At 43.3% G+C, this 17,960-nt stretch overlaps 2 protein-coding genes across 5 annotated transcripts in view; one reads left to right on the top strand and one right to left on the bottom strand.

The window, feature by feature from the left end:
- Window positions 1–10,051, bottom strand: part of mindy1 (MINDY lysine 48 deubiquitinase 1) — a 10,554-nt gene extending 503 nt beyond the window's left edge. Inside the window, exons 1-10 of one of the 2 annotated variants that reach the window (XM_083524504.1) lie at window positions 9,899–10,051; window positions 6,941–7,879; window positions 5,332–5,389; window positions 4,844–4,908; window positions 4,474–4,632; window positions 3,721–3,823; window positions 3,207–3,349; window positions 2,847–3,029; window positions 2,550–2,696; window positions 1–344 (exon numbers count right to left, since the gene is read on the bottom strand). The exon at window positions 1–344 is cut by the window's left edge and continues 503 nt beyond it. In XM_083524504.1, the coding sequence (XP_083380630.1) occupies window positions 258–344; window positions 2,550–2,696; window positions 2,847–3,029; window positions 3,207–3,349; window positions 3,721–3,823; window positions 4,474–4,632; window positions 4,844–4,908; window positions 5,332–5,389; window positions 6,941–7,558 (1,563 nt within the window). In that variant the 5' untranslated portion in view covers window positions 7,559–7,879; window positions 9,899–10,051 and the 3' untranslated portion in view covers window positions 1–257. The remainder of the gene's footprint in view (window positions 345–2,549; window positions 2,697–2,846; window positions 3,030–3,206; window positions 3,350–3,720; window positions 3,824–4,473; window positions 4,633–4,843; window positions 4,909–5,331; window positions 5,390–6,940; window positions 7,880–9,898) is intronic. The other variant, XM_083524505.1, reaches the window with a different exon arrangement.
- Window positions 10,052–10,692: 641 nt separating this feature from the next.
- On the top strand, window positions 10,693–17,435 carry LOC310716842 (uncharacterized protein). Of its 3 annotated transcripts, none has more exons than XR_014530684.1 (9): window positions 10,693–10,894; window positions 12,054–12,206; window positions 12,339–12,444; window positions 12,572–12,695; window positions 13,266–15,089; window positions 15,207–15,415; window positions 15,499–15,922; window positions 16,032–16,164; window positions 16,247–17,435. XR_014530684.1 is itself a non-coding variant. In XM_083524364.1 (9 exons), the coding sequence occupies exons 1-9, from the start codon at window positions 10,830–10,832 to the stop codon at window positions 16,411–16,413; spliced, it is 2,898 nt and encodes a 965-aa protein (XP_083380490.1). In that variant the 5' UTR covers window positions 10,730–10,829; the 3' UTR covers window positions 16,414–17,435. The 3 variants fall into 3 exon arrangements, 1 of the variants encoding a protein (XP_083380490.1); XR_014530685.1 differs by having other exon boundaries at window positions 15,207–15,577; window positions 15,662–15,922; XM_083524364.1 differs by having other exon boundaries at window positions 10,730–10,894; window positions 15,207–15,369; window positions 15,760–15,922.
- Window positions 17,436–17,960: the final 525 nt, after the last annotated feature.

Here is a 17,960-nt window from a genome sequence, read left to right as displayed (position 1 = left end):
AGCAATATTCACATAGTAGCTCAAGTGCAATACTAAAGAAGCATATGCCCCCCCCCCCCCCACACACACACACACACACACACACAATGTACTTGTGTACATTAAATGTTTGATGGAAATATATCCCTGGAGATAAAACATTTTCAGACTCGTTCGTGGCATCGCGGTCTTCTGGTGTAGTTGCATATAAATGTTTGTGTGTGTGTGTGTGTGTGTGTGTGTGTGTGTGTGTGCACGCGCACACAAGTTTTCCTGACTTATAGGATGGAACAGTCCGAGTCGTCCTTCTTCTCACCCTGACGTCTCCGTCCTCTCCGTTCCTCTGACGCAGGTCCTCCTCTCGTCTACACACAAATAACAAACACAGGTTTATTTATCCACACGACTCATTATTAACCTCACACACACACACACACACACAAGTTTGAATCTATTTGGTGACATGATGAATAGTTTTCTTCTCACTGTGCTGTTTTCAGCTCATCAACATGTTTCCTGTCATTGTGCGGCTTTTTAAATCACTGCTGTATCATTTCCTCACACACACACACACACACACACACACACACACACACACACACACACACACACACACACACACACAGATGTAGACTAGTTTCTAAAGCTCACAGTGAGCAGGCAGAAGGCAGTAAGAAGTCTGGGGTTAATGTGGATGAGAGACACAGATGAAGTCGACAAACACGTTGGTGAATTTTTCCTCAATACACAGAAACAAACTTTAATTACTGTTAAATTACTGCTAAATAATCGTACAAATAATATAAATAAATCATTTAAATCTGTAAAGCATCTGCTTTTATTACTACACGCTTATAAAAACCACAAAACACTGTGCTTTTGTAAAATAATAAAAACTCACAGGGGGCGCTCTCTGCTGTCACCGTCATCTCTTTTCACAAACACAAATAAAACAACCTCACACACACACACACACACACTACACACGCTACACTACATGTGTATTGGGTGTCTTTAGTGTCTGTAGTGTGTGTGTCTGTAGTGTGTGTGTGTGTGTGTCTGTAGTGTGTGTGTGTGTGTGTGTGTGTGTGTGTGTGTGTGTGTGTGTGTGTATCTGTAGTGTGTGTGTACATGTATTGTGTGTGTGTGTGTGTGTGTGTGTAGTGTGTGTGTGTGTATGTGTCTGTAGTGTGTGTCTGTATTGTGTGTGTGTATATGTAGTGTGTGTATCTGTAGTGTGTGTGTGTGTAGTGTGTTTGTGTATCTGTGTATCTGTAGTGTGTGTGTGTGTGTGTGTATCTGTAGAGTGTGTGTGTGTATGTGAAGTGTGTGTGTGTGTATGTGTTTGTCGTGTGTGTGTGTGTGTATCCGTAGTGTGTGTCTGTATTGTGTGTATCTGTAGTGTGTGTGTGTATCTGTACTGTGTGTATGTGTAGTGTGTGTGTGTGTATGTGTCTGTAGTGTGTGTGTGTGTATATGTAGTGTGTGTATCTGTAGTGTGTGTATCTGTAGTGTGTGTGTATCTGTGTGTATCTGTAGTGTGTGTGTGTGTGTGTGTATCTGTAGTGTGTGTGTGTGTGTGTGTATCTGTAGTGTGTGTATGTGTATGTGTGTATGTGAAGTGTGTGTGTGTGTGTATGTGTTTGTAGTGTGTGTGTGTGTATCTGTAGTGTGTGTCTGTATTGTGTGTATCTGTAGTGTGTGTGTATCTGTACTGTGTGTATGTGTAGTGTGTGTGTGTGTATGTATCTGTAGTGTGTGTGTGTGTTTGTATATGTAGTGTGTGTATCTGTAGTGTGTGAGTGTGTGTATCTGTAGTGTGTGTGTGTGTGTGTGTGTGTAGTGTGTATCTGTAGTGTGTGTGTGTGTGTATCTGTAGTGTGTGTATGTGTATATGTGAAGTGTGTGTGTGTGTATGTGTTTGTAGTGTGTGTGTGTGTGTGTGTGTGTGTCTGTAGTGTGTGTGTGTGTGTGTGTGTGTGTGTATCTGTAGTGTGTGTGTGTGTATCTGTAGTGTGTGTGTAGTGTGTGTGTGTCTGTAGTGTGTGTGTATATGTAGTGTGTGTGTGTGTGTCTGTAGTGTGTGTATGTGTATGTGAAGTGTGTGTGTGTATGTGTTTGTAGTGTGTGTGTGTGTGTATGTGTTTGTAGTGTGTGTGTGCGTGTGTGTGCGTGTGTGTATCTGTAGTGTGTGTGTGCCTGTGTGTGTGTATCTGTAGTGTGTGTGTGTAGTGTGTGTGTATATATGTAGTGTGTGTGTGTGTGTGTGTGTATCTGTAGTGTGTGTGTGTATGTGTGTGTGTGTGTGTGTGTGTGTCTGTGTGTCTGTAGTGTGTGTGTGTGTGTGTATATGTAGTGTGTGTGTGTGTGTGTGTGTGTGTGTGTGTGTGTGTATATGTAGTGTGTGTGTGTGTGTGTCTGTAGTGTGTGTGTATCTGTAGTGTGTGTGTGTGTGTGTGTATATGTAGTGTGTGTGTGTGTGTGTGTGTGTGTGTGTGTGTGTGTGTATATGTAGTGTGTGTGTGTGTGTGTCTGTAGTGTGTGTGTATCTGTAGTGTGTGTGTTCTAACCTGCTCAGCTGATGTGTGAGGAGATTGAGGAGACTGCTGAGGCTGTTGATATTCCTCCTGCTGCAGCTGTCTCGCCAACTCCAGATCACTTAAAGGTCCAGGAGCTTCACCCTGACTCTGCTGGAGAGACATGGCCACCAGGTAGTCCTAACACACACACACACACACACACACACACACACACACACACACACACACACACACACATAAAGGTTTAGAATCAGACACTCTCATGGTTCTGGAATCTCATCAGGAACCTCTGAGGAATGTTGTGAATCCCAGAACGCTGGTGGTCACCTGTTCGATCTGCATCTGCTGCTGCTGCTCTGTGGGTCTGCTCGCGCTCTTCTGGGACGCATGGCACAGACGGAATTGAGAGTCACAGAAATTCCCGTCTCCTTCCACGTTATGGAGACTCTCCCACACCACGCTGTCCTCCTGCAGGAAACCCTGATCTGTCACCAGCAGGTACAGGTGACCCTGAGGTATCACACACACACACACACACACAAACACACACACACACACACACACACACACACACACACACACACACACACACACACACACACACACACACACACACACAGTGTTTTAACCTTCTACACTGAGAAAGACTGATGATTCTCCTAGAATCCTTGTGGTATGGTGGATCACCTTGTGCTTGATCATGGTGCTGAAGTGGTTGTTCCTGAAGAAGACACACAGCTCTCCCTCCTTGGCGGTGGTGTTGAGTTCACACAGACCGTGATAGGACAGCTGCGTGGCCGTCGACTCCAAAAACTGCTCTGCTATCAGACCTGTAACCAGACACCACATCTTCATAGTGAAACATCTACACACACATTCCTTTACATTCAACTTAAATCTAATAAAGCAATGAATCAGTTTACTGTTTATTACAATTTATCATTTAACAAAATTCTGTTTATCTAAATAAAAACGAAGAAACCTCGAAAACCACAGCGATATTTAGGAAACCGTTATTGAACAGGTGGCTCTGGATCACCTTGAGCATGTGCCCTGATCCTCCTGACCGGTTTTTCATGTTTCTAGTCTAAATATGTTCTGGATCATCTGAGAAACGTTCAGGAACATTTATAAAACTCGGTTTCAGACAGGACGAGCTCGCACGTCTCCTTCCCAACCTCCCAACTGCTCCTCCACCCACCTTCGCTCACTCGGCTGCAGTCAGTGGAGTGTTTGTAGATGATGATCTTCTCCACCAGCTGGTTGTAGCTCAGTTTCCCCACCGCAGACGCCGTCTCTGGGCTCTGGAAAATCAACAAGATTATTATTGTTTATTATACTTATTGTTATCATACGCTGAAGGGCTAAAAGTTTGTGGACACCCGACTGTAAGACTGCTATGTGCTTCTTTTTGAACCTCTCATTCCACATTCAATTTCCATGTGCTCTTATAATGAGCTCCACTCTTCTGGGAAGATGTTCCACTAGATCTTTGTGGAGATTCTTTATAAGGGTGTTAGTAAAGTCAGGTAGTTTTGTAGGTGAGAAGGTGAGGAGGCCTGGGGTGCAGTCAGCATGTAAAATAGTGTTGGAGCTCTAAAGCAAGAGATCTTCCACTCCAACCCATGGAAAGCAGATCTTCACAGAGCTGCTTTGTGCACAGCAGCAGTGTCATGCTGGAACAGATTTGAGTCTCCTAGTTCGAGTGAAAAGAAAATGCTATGCTCCTGCACCTGAAGAGCTCCTGTACACTTAGTGGGAGCAGTGTGGTGAAGAACCACATATGGGTGGTAAAGTTTTAGCTGTATTGTGTTCAGGACTCGGCTCTTCAGGCACCTTCACTTTCTCACACAGAACTTCCTCTGTTCCTCTGAGTGTTGATTTAATAACACAGAGGATCAGAACGTGATGTACTGATTGTGAGTAAATGAATGAATGAATAGAAGCAGGAGACCTGTGGATCCACAAGCCAGCCGTGATACAGAGGAATGTCCAGTAAATCAAACACGATGCACTCAGGTGTGTACTCGAAATCCGCCACCCCCGTAAAGCGCACGTTCACATCCAGACCCGTCGACAACTTCGGCAGCACGACCATGGCGTCGCTCATGTTCTGAAAACAGAGGAGAACTTTCATAGACAATAATAATTATAATAATAATGTAAAATCTTTTGATTGAACAATTTTGTACTTGTAATTAATAAAAAAATCCAGTTTTAAAAAAAATTATTTTGTTAACACACACACACACACACACACACACACACACACACACACACACACACACACACACACACACACACACACACACACACACACACACCTGCTGAAAATTGAGCTCCATGCCCTCGGCCTTCTCTCTCGGCTTAATAGATAACACACACTCACCTGCAACACACACACACACACACACACACACACACACACACACACACACACACACACACACACACACTCAGCACTACTACACATTCTTTGGAGACATAACATCACAAAAGGTCCTGATTGGTCAGAAGGTGTTGATTATTTCTCCAGACCAGCAGCACAGGTTAACATTAACACACGTGGTCAGATACGTTATTGTTTCCATAGCAACTGTAGGAGAAAGGGAAGGTTTTACAGAAGGAGTCTCTGATGTTAAAGCTTTGTAGCTGTAAAATAAATAAAGTTATATAAGGGGTATAAGAGAGATGTGTGTGTGTGTCTGTGAGTGTGTGTGTGAGTGTGTGTGTGTGTTTGGTATCCATAGTATAATTCTAGGAACATTATTAAGTTCGAAGCTGAACAGTTGAAATAAGAGAAGCAGGATACCGAGGTGAGACATGAGCTCGTCGATGGTGATGACCTCAGTCTGGGGCGGTAACTTCGCCTGCAGACAGAAACAACACATACAATAATCAGTTCTTTTTACACATTCAGTAACACGTGACTGAGACGGAGTAAATACAGATACCTTTTTTAAAACTGATTAATGTGTTACGTTCACACCGAGTACTTTTATAGGTGTGTCTTATAGAGAGGAGGGGCGGGGCTAAAGTACCCTGAAATAAATGTAATTAACTTTTAATCATAAAAGATCACTTACAAACATCAAATTATACAATTTAAGAGTTTAAACCGGGAGTGCAGATTAAATACTGTGGATTAGAGGGTGTTGATTAGAGGGTGTGGATTAGAGGGTGTGGATTGGGTGTGTAGAATAAAGGGTGTGTTTTAGGGGTGTGGATTAGGGGGTATGGATTAGGTGTGTAGATTAAAGGGTGTGTTTTAGGGGTGTGGATTAGGGGGTGTGGATTAGGTGTGTAGATTAGAGGGTGTGGTTTAGGTGTGTAGATTAAAGGGTGTGTTTTAGGGGTGTGGATTAGAGGGTGTGTCTTAGGGGTGCGTATTAGGGGGTGTGGATTAGGTGTGTAGATTAGAGGGTGTGGTTTAGGTGTGTAGATTAGAGGGTGTGGCTTAGGTGTGTAGATTATAGGGTGTGGTTTGGGGGTGTGAATTAGAGGGTGTGTCTTAGGGGTGTGGATTAGGGGGTGTGGATTAGGTGTGTAGATTAGAGGGTGTGGTTTAGGGGTGTGGATTAAAGGGTGTGTCTTAGGGGTGTGAATTAGGGGGTGTGGATTAGGTGTGTAGATTAGAGGGTGTGGTTTAGGGGTGTGGATTAGAGGGTGTGTTTTAGGGGTGCGGATTAGGGGGTGTGGATTAGGTGTGTAGATTAGAGGGTGTGGTTTAGGTGTGTAGATTAGAGGGTGTGGTTTAGGTGTGTAGATTAGAGGGTGTGGTTTAGGTGTGTAGATTAGAGGGTGTGGCTTAGGTGTGTAGATTAAAGGGTGTGGTTTGGGGGGATGGTTTAGAGGGTGTGTTTTAGGGGTGTGGATTAGGTGTATAGATTAGAGGGTGTGGATTAGAGGGTGTGTCTTAGGGGGTGTGGATTAGGTGTGTAGATTAGAGGGTGTGGTTTAGGTGTGTAGATTAGAGGGTGTGGTTTAGGTGTGTAGATTAGAGGGTGTGGTTTAGGTGTGTAGATTAGAGGGTGTGGTTTAGGTGTGTAGATTAAAGGGTGTGGTTTAGGGGTGTGGATTAGGTGTGTAGATTAGAGGGTGTGGTTTAGGGGTGTGGATTAGAGGGTGTGTGAATTCAATAGTGTGAATTGGGGTGTATATTAGGGTGTGTGGATTGGGGGTGTGGATTAAAAGGTGTGGATTTGAGGGTGTGGATTAGTTGATTCACACGCAAGAAGCGTTGTCTCATTTCACTGTGATATTTGGTTGAAATGACAATAAAAGCCCTTTGACTTGATTTGACTTGATTTGGAATACAGATAATGAATGGAACATATTTCTCAGCCAGTTTCTTTGAACAAATTTAAATCACTTCTCTTCATTCAACCACTAAAGGATTCTTTAACAATGCAGGATCTCACCTTCCATCGGAGGAAGAGGATGTTCATAATGGCCAGCAAGGGGCAGGGTCCGTTTTCACTCTGCGTGACGATAGGAGTTTTCTCCCCTTTCCACGTGATCCACTTTACAAAATAATGCTCCTGTACTGAGGGCGGAGCAGACGAGGGCGGAGCGGACGAGGGCGGAGCGGACGAGGGCGGAACGGACGAGGGCGGAGCGGACGAGGGCGGAGCAGACGAGGGCGGAGCAGACTTTGGCATTGACATTCCACTCTGCCCCGCTTCTACACTCATGTCGTCACTCCAGGACGGCTCCACCCCATCTTTACCTTCCAGCGCAGACTCCACAGAGGTCTGAGGCGCGTCCGTAGATGCAGACGCAGACACGCTGTTCATCGTGACCAGAGACGTCGTTTCGTCCACGACACTGCTCACAGACGAGGTGATGTCTGAATCCTCCCTCTCTGAGAGGCTCCTGCTGCTCGTGGGACCGGCGTCATCGCTGTCCGTGCTCGTCTGAGATGGCAGCGTCTCGGTAGACATCTTTTCGTCATCTCTTTGGTTGTTTGATTTGCTTTTTTCGTCCATCAGTTTCCCTTCATGCATGTCTCCGTGGAGGTCTGCCTGGGGGTCTGCCATGCTCTCGCTCTCACAGCTAGCGGTTATAAAGACGGAGGCAGTAACGTAGCGTCGCTGTGTGAACCGTGTGGCAGTGCGGACCGTCCCAAGTCTACACTCATTAAACTACACTGATTGGGAAAAATAATCGGCGTCACCTCGTCATCTCTCCGTCCTCCATCCGGTCACGCTGGGAGATCTGAGATCCTATTAACCTGATCATCTACCCCTCCATCTGCTGAGGACCCTGTCTCACACAGACATATTTCTAGTTAAACGCAGGATGCCGTTTATTTGTGCTTCTGTTCATCTGCTGAACGTAGAGTGGAGATTCCTGCGTCTCTGAAACACATCACACCGTAAACCTCACCCTGTTCACTACACAGGGCATGTAAAACTACCCTGGACCTTCTGAAACTCACTACATTTACTGTACTGAACAACAAATCATCAAATCCATTTAATTATCCATCGATGCTGAAGCTTGTGACTATAAAATGGAGTAGGGATTATAGAGTATAGAATATAGAGTATTGAATATAGAGTAGGGATTATAGAGTATAGATTATAGAGTAGGGAATATAGAGTAGGGATTATAGAGTAGGGAATATAGAGTATAGATTATAGAGTAGGGATTATAGAGTAGGGATTATAGAGTATAGATTATAGAGTAGGGATTATAGAGTATAGAATATGGATTATAGAGTATAGAATATAGAGTAGGGATTATAGAGTATAGATTATAGAGTAGGGATTATAAAGTATAGATTATAGAGTAGGGATTATAGAGTATAGATTATAGAGTAGGGATTATAGAGTATAGAATATGGATTATAGAGTATAGAATATAGAGTAGGGATTATAGAGTATAGATTATAGAGTAGGGATTATAGAGTATAGAATATAGAGTTGGGATTATAGAGTAGGGAATATAGAGTAGGGAATATAGAGTATAGATTATAGAGTAGGGATTATAGAGTAGGGATTATAGAGTAGGGAATATAGAGTAGGGATTATAGAGTATAGATTATAGAGTAGGGATTATAGAGTATAGAATATAGAGTTGGGATTATAGAGTAGGGAATATAGAGTAGGGAATATAGAGTATAGATTATAGAGTAGGGATTATAGAGTAGGGATTATAGAGTAGGGAATATAGAGTAGGGAATATAGAGTAGGGATTATAGAGTAGGGATTATAGAGTATAGATTATAGAGTATAGATTATAGAGTAGGGATTATAGAGTATAGAATATGGATTATAGAGTATAGAATATAGAGTAGGGATTATAGAGTATAGATTATAGAGTAGGGATTATAGAGTAGGGATTATAGAGTAGGGATTATAGAGTAGGGATTATAGAGTATAGAATATGGATTATAGAGTATAGAATATAAAGTAGGGATTATATAGTATAGAATATAGACTAGGAATTATAGAGTATAGATTATAGAGTAGATCTTATAGAGTATAGATTATAGACTAGGAATTATAGAGTATAGATTATATAGAATATGGATTATAGAGTATAGAATATAAAGTAGGGATTATATAGTATAGAATATAGAGTAGGGATTATAGAGTATAGATTATAGAGTAGGGATTATAGAGTATAGAATATGGATTATAGAGTATAGAATATAAAGTAGGGATTATATAGTATAGAATATAGACTAGGAACTATAGAGTATAGATTATAGAGAAGGGATTATAGAGTATAGAATATGGATTATAGAGTATAGAATATAAAGTAGGGATTATATAGTATAGAATATAGAGTAGGGATTATAGAGTATAGATTATAGAGTATGGATTATAGAGCATAGAACAGGAAGTAGGGATTATAGAGTATATAATATAGAGTAGGGATTATAGAGTATAGAACAGGCAGTAGGGTGAAAAGAAGCCAAAAGAAGAAGCACAGGGTGTGGGGATTATAGATAGTAGGGAATAGGGTGTAAGGAATAAAGTGTAAGGTGTAGAGAATAGGGTGTAGAAAGTAGGGAGTAAAGAGTAGGGAGTAGGGAACAGGGAACAGGGAGCAGGGATTAGGGAGCAGGGAGCAGGGAGTAGGGAACAGGGAGTAGGGTGTAGAGAATAGGGACTAGGGAGTAGGGTGTAGAGAATAGGGACTAGGGAGCAGTGCACATTTCAGACACAGGTCTGGGTTCAGTGAGAAGTTAATGAGTAGAAATAAAGAGTGAAGGTTGTTTGCACAACAGAACAAAATGAACGTTTTTACACAGAGGAGATTATTTCAGTTAGCTATAATATTAATTTACAGACTGAACTTTATAAAAACAATAATGATGATAACAACAACAATAATAATAATAATAATAAACAGCTGTCCATGTTTACCTGCAGCTCGGTGATCAGTGGAATTCTCCTCTCGGACTCTATCAGTCTCAATCCAGTGGATTTGATTATTTAAATAAAAAGAATCCCCTGGTCAGCTGTAAATCTGCCCCTCTGCCCCACTCGGTCCTCATGCGGAAGCGCGCAGCGTCACTCTCCTGCACTTCCGGTTTCTCTGGGCTTCTTCCCGACTCACTTCCGGTAAAGCTGTTTGTAAACAGTAACGTCGCGCTCGAACCGCGCGACCCTGACCGCCATCCACTCAGTGATTTAAAAAGACCCCATAATCGCTCCATGGTGTAGTTTTAATTACGATACAAATATCTCTAGGAGATTAAAGGGCATTATAAGGACCAGTAAATTATATTAAGACTGTATGATAACTTTATATTTCTATATAAAATACAATAAATCTAACCGCGTGTCCTCCTGACCAGCAGGTGGCGCTGAATATCTTATTGACCGAGCGCTGAAAAGTCGCAGAAATAATACGTCACATCAACAGAGGGAAATTTAAACCGGGAAAAAACTACTAAAAAGGTTTCTCGTCCTGCAAATTTTCCAACACTGCAATGAAAACATTGTTATAAATATTATACTCCAACAAATACCACAGATTTTATTTCAGCACGGTGTGGACTTGCATTTATTTTCTTCCCTACCACTATTCCGGTTAATCCCGCCCCCTGTACATTGATTGGTCACTTTGTTCCAATCCTTAATCACGATTGGCTAACGGTGACGTCGATCCGTTCGAGTACAATTCTAATGTAATTCCTGAATCAGAAGGCGGGAGGTTGACCGGAATACGGGTAAGAGTTTAAGGTGTAAAAAGAGACCCAGCGCTAGCAGCTGCTTCCTTTGTATTCATGTGGAATATAAAGTGCATAAATCGAAGGATCGAAGCAACTTGGGCTGAAAGGACGCAGCAATCATGACCGAAAAGGGGATCCATTTAGCGCGGTTACTGCACGCGGCTGTAAACGAGACGGATGTCAGGTAATCTGTGCAGCTCCTGTAATAAACCACATGTTTAATTAGATTTCCTGCTCTAACACACTCGATTTCTCTCAACAATACAGTGTAGAGAGAGAGTATGAGTGTGTCCTAGAGTAGGACACACTCATACAGAACAGCGAAATAGTACACTGCTAATGTGACTCCATGCTGCAGCGAGTCGACTCCTTTGAGACGGCTCTTTTATTTGACCATTGAGAGTCGGCTCACAATCCGAGCGGGTTCTCTTTCCGTTTTAGATGTGAATTAAGATTTAGAGTAGATTACAAAGCAAAAAGGAAGCAAACAAATATACAACCTTACAGTGTGTGTGATAGTTTACCATTTTGGAGTTTTTTTTTCGGGAGCAGTAAGAGTCGGTTCACATTGTTGATCCGAGCCAAATGACCCGACTCACTAAGAAGAGCCCGACTTCCCATCCCCAATACATGTCTGTGCTTGTTTAAAGCGACTTCTTCAGTTTCTCTTTTATCTTCTGTTATTTTAGTAAAAAAAAAAAGTTATATTCATTCTTTCTTACTTTTGTCTTCTTCTTTCTACTTTCCCTCCGATTTCTTCTTATTGTGCTTATAAACAGTGTATTATTTTATTATTAACTCATCAGAAGTCGCAAAAGGACAAACCCTCTGGACAGAATCTTCACAAGCACATTCCAAAATCTAGTGGAGCATCTTTAGAGAAGAGTGGAGGTTATTATATTAGCAAATGGAGACTAAATGTGGAATGGGATGCTAAAAAAAAGCACATAGAAATCTTAACTTTTGGGCATGTAGTGTATGAAGAATGAAATCATTGTTAATGATACATGCCCATCTTAAACATTCAGAGATGCACCATGTCATGTATTTATGCAGTGGTATTAAAAAGCTCTATCAGCGTTAAAAAAAAAAAAAAAAAAAATGTATGACTTATGATGGTCGGTGCTCCCTGTGACTGTGCGTGCAGCCTCGTGCTGCCATCTGTTGGCGTGAAACATAACTAGTCTTGAAACTTTTTAATACCACTTTTTGTAAAGTGTCTCAATTGTTCTAAATGATCAGTGAGAAGAGGATCGTACCACTCCAAAAAATAATTTAAGTGCTCATGTGAATCCTCACTTATTTTCCTCCGTCTCCTTCTTCTTCTCCTCCTTGTGTACCAGGATGGTGGATAATTTACTACAGAGAGGAGCAGAACCCAACCTGGTGCTCGGTGAAGGCGTGGCTGCGGTGCATCTGGCTGCAGGGAAGGAATCTGAAAAAGGCCTCAGGTGCCTGAAGATTCTCCTGCAGAATGGCGCTGATCCAAACCTCAGGTGTGGGAGAGAGAGAGTTTATTCCTTTTTCCTCCTGGTATTGTTTTATATCACTGTCATTCTGCAGTCTTCTCCATCATACGCTGTTCCTCATCATTGTTTTTATTGCGTTTCCGTGTGCTGTGTGTTCAGGTCTGGTGAGGATCTGACTCCGCTACACGTCGCAGCGTTATGGGGTTGCTATCAGAACCTCAAACTCCTGCTGAAGAATGGAGGAGACCCGAGTCTGAGAGATCAGGTGAGAGATCTCACACATGATTATTCACTAAACACATACAAAACTAATACATATAATACATATTTTGTGTATTATTCACAACTGTACATTCTGGTGTGTGTGTGTGTGTGTGTGTGTGTGTGCGCAGACTGGAAATAAGGCAGTGGATTTGGCAGAACAGGAGGAAAACAATAAATGTGCCAGCATTCTTCAGGAATACGAGTCTCGGACGCCCCAACAAGAATACGAGGATTTACCCAAATTCCACTACTGTAAGAGTTTTAGAACGTTTTTAGAACAGAATTAAGTGTTGAAATAAAGATGTCTGTAAATACACCAGGAGGGAAAAGTATCAGTGCACGCTAATGTTCTTCCAGCCATACGTGGTTCTTCTCCAAGCCTGTTGTATCGGACGTCTATAGAGGCTCAAGCATGAAATCTCATGTTCAGTAGAAGACCCAAAACTGTTCCAGAATGATGATGCTCCTGTGCACAAACCAGCTCGATGAAGATCTGCTTTCCATGAGATGAAGTGGAAGATCTGCTGCTGCAGAGCTCCAACCCTATTGAACACTGCTGACTGCACCCCAGACCTCGTCACCTTCTCACCTACATTACTACCTGACTGTTCCAACACCGTTGTGGCTGAAAGAATCTTCACACAAATCTAATAGAACTTCTTCCCAGAAGAATGGAGCTTATTAGAACACTGAATGGAGACTAAATGTGGATCTTATGATCGTGTCCACAAACCTTTGGCTGTACAGTGTAGGAAAAAAAGCAGTTATTATTATACATGTCCATCTTAATATCACTGAAACGCGTCTTTGTGTTTTTTTCAGCGCTCTACTCAGGACACTCGATGAGAGACTGCAGCAGGAACCTGACGCTGATGAGCGATTTTGCAGACCAGCCGCTCAGCAGCACTCGATATTCCTCGTTTTACAGGAAATCCGAGACACGCCGGCCCACAGACCCTCAAGAGTCCTGGCTGTCCGACGTCTCCGGTTTAAACGCACGTGACAGCGACGTGTTTAGAGAAGGCCTGGGAGGGTCTCATGCTCCAGTTCTCTCCAGCACTCGCCTGTCGGGGGTGGAATTTAAAAGGAGTCCGGAGGTTCTACAGCCGGGTCGGTGTTTTACCCCGGGCCGGAAGAGTGTCACATTCCGGGACTGCGACGAGTATTTTCCAGATTTGATACCAAACAACGAGAACACGAGTGACTCCAGCGTCGATTTCTCGATGTATCCCGACTTCTTGAGCTCGGGGCGCATGACTACTGTGATGCAGAATCAAGGGATTGATGTGACGTCTCCAGATGACGTGTTTGTGTTCTGCAGAGAAGGAAACGCCACAGAGGATTTTGATAAGACTGTAGTGGGAGGGCCGGCTGTGGGGGATGTTGAGGAGGACGAAGACGACGTATTTGTGGATAAAGTAGTGGAGGTGAAGCGTGACGCTGTGAGCAGTACCAGCGGGTCGAGTCAGTACAGCAGCTGCGACAGCGAGCCGTACAAGACCACCATCGAAGTGCTGTTACCTTCTGAAAACATCTCACCACCAGATGGTTGGACCATAGGAAGTACAGACTCTGACAACGGGAGGAAGGAGGAACTTGTTTTGCAGCTGCAAGCACCCGATGATCAGCTCGGTGCGATTTCCTTCACTCCGAGTCCATTTGTCACAGGCAGGACCCGGTCACGGCTCAGCCGCTGCTCCCAGAGGAACAGCACCTCGGCTTTTTCTGCCTCGTCTCTGTTCGAGCAGACGCTCCCTACTCCGACACGAACGCGCAGAGATCTTACTCCAAAGGAGTCCAAAAGACGTCCCTCTGAAGATGACGGACTAACAGGTCTCAGTTCCCACATGGGCAGTCTGTGCGTATCTTCCCAGCTTCACGGAAGCCAAGCCGACACTCTGATTATTTCCGGAAGCATGGCAGATACCATCATCATTCCAAGAGGTTCCGCTGACGAAAGTTCGGAACGTGAAACATCATCTTCGTCGTCCCGCCAAGAGGTGGACGTGTTTACCGAAGACAAGGAGTATTTAACTTCAGATGTTTCCACGTCGGGTGCAGAAATACACAAGAAAGCCCATTCTCAGGATTCCTGCTCCAGCTCAGAGTCGAGCTCCAGTTTCAGTCAAAACCCAGAGGTTCAGTCCACCAGCTGCACCCCGAGATACAGCATGAGCCGAATCTGCAACCGATCCCAAACTCAATCGCTCGCAAACCTGTCCTACACCCCTGGGGGACGTCCTCTTATCACAGACATGGACGAGCCGGTGGAGTATCTTTACACCGATACAGAGGAGGGACATGAGCTGATCGAGACACACGTCCCTCCGAAGTCCAACACGTCTCTGAGCTCGTCCGTCAGTGAGGAGACCGTCATCTATGACTGGCGCTCGTTACAGAACGCAGCCAAAAGTCCAGAGAAGGGGAAAGAAAACCGGTGTCCGAACGAGGTGCTGCAGAGACACAGTAGCTCAGAGACTGAAGGGTTAACGGACCGAGAGCTCAGGTGCAAACTGGTGGAATTGGGAGAGGAACCCGGACCCATCAATCGGGACACACGGCATCTGTACATCCAGAAATTCAGAACACTGCAGAAGAAACACGTAAATCAGAAATCGGTGCAGGATCAACCGGCTTCAGTCACCTGTACGTACAAGACGGTTACGTTTACACATGACACCAACATGAAAGGAGCTCATGGAGTAATTAGTATTAATGTAAGTCGTTATTCATAGCAGAGTTTTTTCCCTGTGTGAGTTTCAGGTTACAGTCCAGAGCTGAATAACGCGTTGTGCTCCTTCCACCTGCCTGACTGTAAAGTGGACGAGTTTGCGTTGTGTGAGCAGTTCGATCAGCCTGACCAGAATAAACGCTGGCGTGAAGGAGTCATAAAGTCCAGCTTCAACTACCTGTTACTCGACCCCAGGTAACGTCTTCACTAGTCCAGGTGAAGTCTAATTATTCCAAGAAATGTCAATCAAGCCCAGGTGAGGTCGAGACTCGCCCAGGTGAGGTCGAGACTCGCCCAGGTGAGGTCGAGACTCGCCCAGGTGAGGTCGAGACTCGCCCAGGTGAGGTCGAGACTCGCCCAGGTGAGGTCGAGACTCGCCCAGGTGAGGTCGAGACTCGCCCAGGTGAGGTCGAGACTCGCCCAGGTGAGGTCGAGACTCGCCCAGGTGAGGTCGAGACTCGCCCAGGTGAGGTCGAGACTCGCCCAGGTGAGGTCTGCTTGATTCCAGTCACCTAAAAAAAAAGTGTTTAATCTGTTTTTTTCTGCATTAAAATGTAATATATAATTTGGTCCAAAATCATCCAGAGTGACGAGGAATCTGCCGTACCGCAGCCAGGCCATGACTTCTCACGAGTGTTTCCAGACTTTCATCAGCTCCATTTTCTACGTGGGAAAGGGCAAACGTTCTCGACCGTACAGCCACCTGTATGAAGCCCTGGAATATTTCAGTGGAGACAAATCCTCTAAGGTACGAGAACAGAGAGGCCTGCGGTTCTCAGGGGTTCTAAAAATCATCAATTCTGACCATCATCATATGTATGAAGAAGCCATGTGTTTTTCTTCTGGGTGTTTTTTAGAAGCTGTGCTCGAAGGTGCAGCACATCCTGCAGGTGTGGAACTGCGGCCATGGCGTGATCTCCCTGCACTGCTTCCAGAACGTCATTCCCGTGGAGGCGTACACGCGTGAGGCATGCATGGTGGACGCCATCGGTACTGTGGGATCCATCTCTGTTCCTCTTCTTCTCTCTGTCTAAACGGAAGTGTAATGAACTTGTTTCAATCCTCTCATCAGGTCTGAAGATGCTGACCAATCAGAAGCGAGGAGATTATTATGGGACGGTCTCCACTTGGCCTGCTAAGAGGCAGCGTACGCTCGGGGTTCACCTGCTCTACAGAACCATGCAGATCTTCCTGGCTGAAGGAGAGAGGCAGCTCCGCCCGGCTGATATCAGACGATGATGTGGCACGCTGTCTGTCCCACGCTGAGCATTACAGAGCACTTTTATTCCGATTAATAAATCATGAAATCAGGCACTATACAGATTTTATTCCATCAGTCATCAAACACTGCTTCTTGTCCCCGTTCCCTAGAGTGCATTATTATTACATTATGACTCAACATAAGCAGTGCATTATGGGAAATTCTCATGGGATAGATAACTATATATTCCTGTATGATTTTAGACATGAAAATGACAAAAAAGTGAATGCAGTACATTATAAAGTCACGAAGTGATTCTGATTGGCTGAAATAAGTACAAACACTAACACTGACTCTCGAACACCGCACCCTTCTGGGTTCAACACGACACGGTTTTGATCTCTGACTGTAAACTGGTTGAAAGTTCTGGCACTTGAGACTTTTTCCATAAAGGAGAAAAAACCCAACTGTAAATGTAAACTATATACAGAAACCATAACGAGTCGAAATGAGGGCATTAATATAAACCTTTTAATGATGATTGGCAGCTGGACTTCTGCTGTAGCTACTGTTCTAGACAATCAGCACCTTCTCCACCAATCAGCATCCAGAATTCAACAGCGACATGGCGCAATAGTGTTTATTGTCTGATGGAATAAAATAAGCATCTAAACCATTATATTTCAATGAATTTTATTGTCCAATACGCAACCATAATGTTACAGATGGAAAAACTCTAAAAAGAAATGATTTAAAATAAAAACTGGAAAAAATGCAACCTGCTGTATGAAGTAGAGTTAAAGAACAAAGTAAAGCCAATAATATGAATCATTTTTGTGAAACATACAATAAAAAATTACCATTCATTAAACAAACACACACACACACACACACACACACACACACAAACACACAGCTGTAGAGCTTTAGTTGGTCCTGTAGTGGTTTGGATGTAGGTGGTGTGTTAGAAATTTATGGAAAGAAAACTAACACCAGTTGTTTCTTAGTGTGAAAATAAACCACTAGAATTTGAATGTAAATAAAGACAAATTTAATATCATCGCATTCTTGAATCGTGATTGGAAGAAACGGTTGCTCATGTTTTTGTCATGATGTTTGTAATGAATAGAACTACAGTGCATGCGGAAAGTTTTCAGAGCTTAACTTTTTCCACATTTTATTATCTTCAGCTTTATTCCACAATTAATTTATTATAAACTCTTTATTTTCCTCAAAACATTATTTTCTACAAACACCACCCCATAATGACAATGCAAAAGAAGTTTGAAATCTTTAAAATATTTGATGAAATTTTTTTTGTTTAAAATAAAAAACGAAGAAATCACATGTACATAAGTTTTCACAGCCTTTACTCAATACTTTGTTGAAGCTCCTTTGGCACCAATTAACTTGACTTGACTCTTGACTTGAATTAAGTTTAAGTTTATTTCTATTGCTCTTTTCCCAACAGACATTGTCTCAAAGCAGCTTGACAGAATTTAAGAATGAAGGTGAATGATGTGTGTTTATCTCTGATGATGAAGACTGGGGCGACTGTGGTGAAGAAAAAACTCCTTTAGATGAT

Source organism: Silurus aristotelis (genome assembly GCF_946808225.1).
Source record: "Silurus aristotelis genome assembly, chromosome: 21".
NCBI classification, from domain to species: domain Eukaryota; kingdom Metazoa; phylum Chordata; class Actinopteri; order Siluriformes; family Siluridae; genus Silurus; species Silurus aristotelis.
Note: the sequence above shows the minus strand (reverse complement) of the source record. Positions and strands in the feature narration are given on the sequence as shown.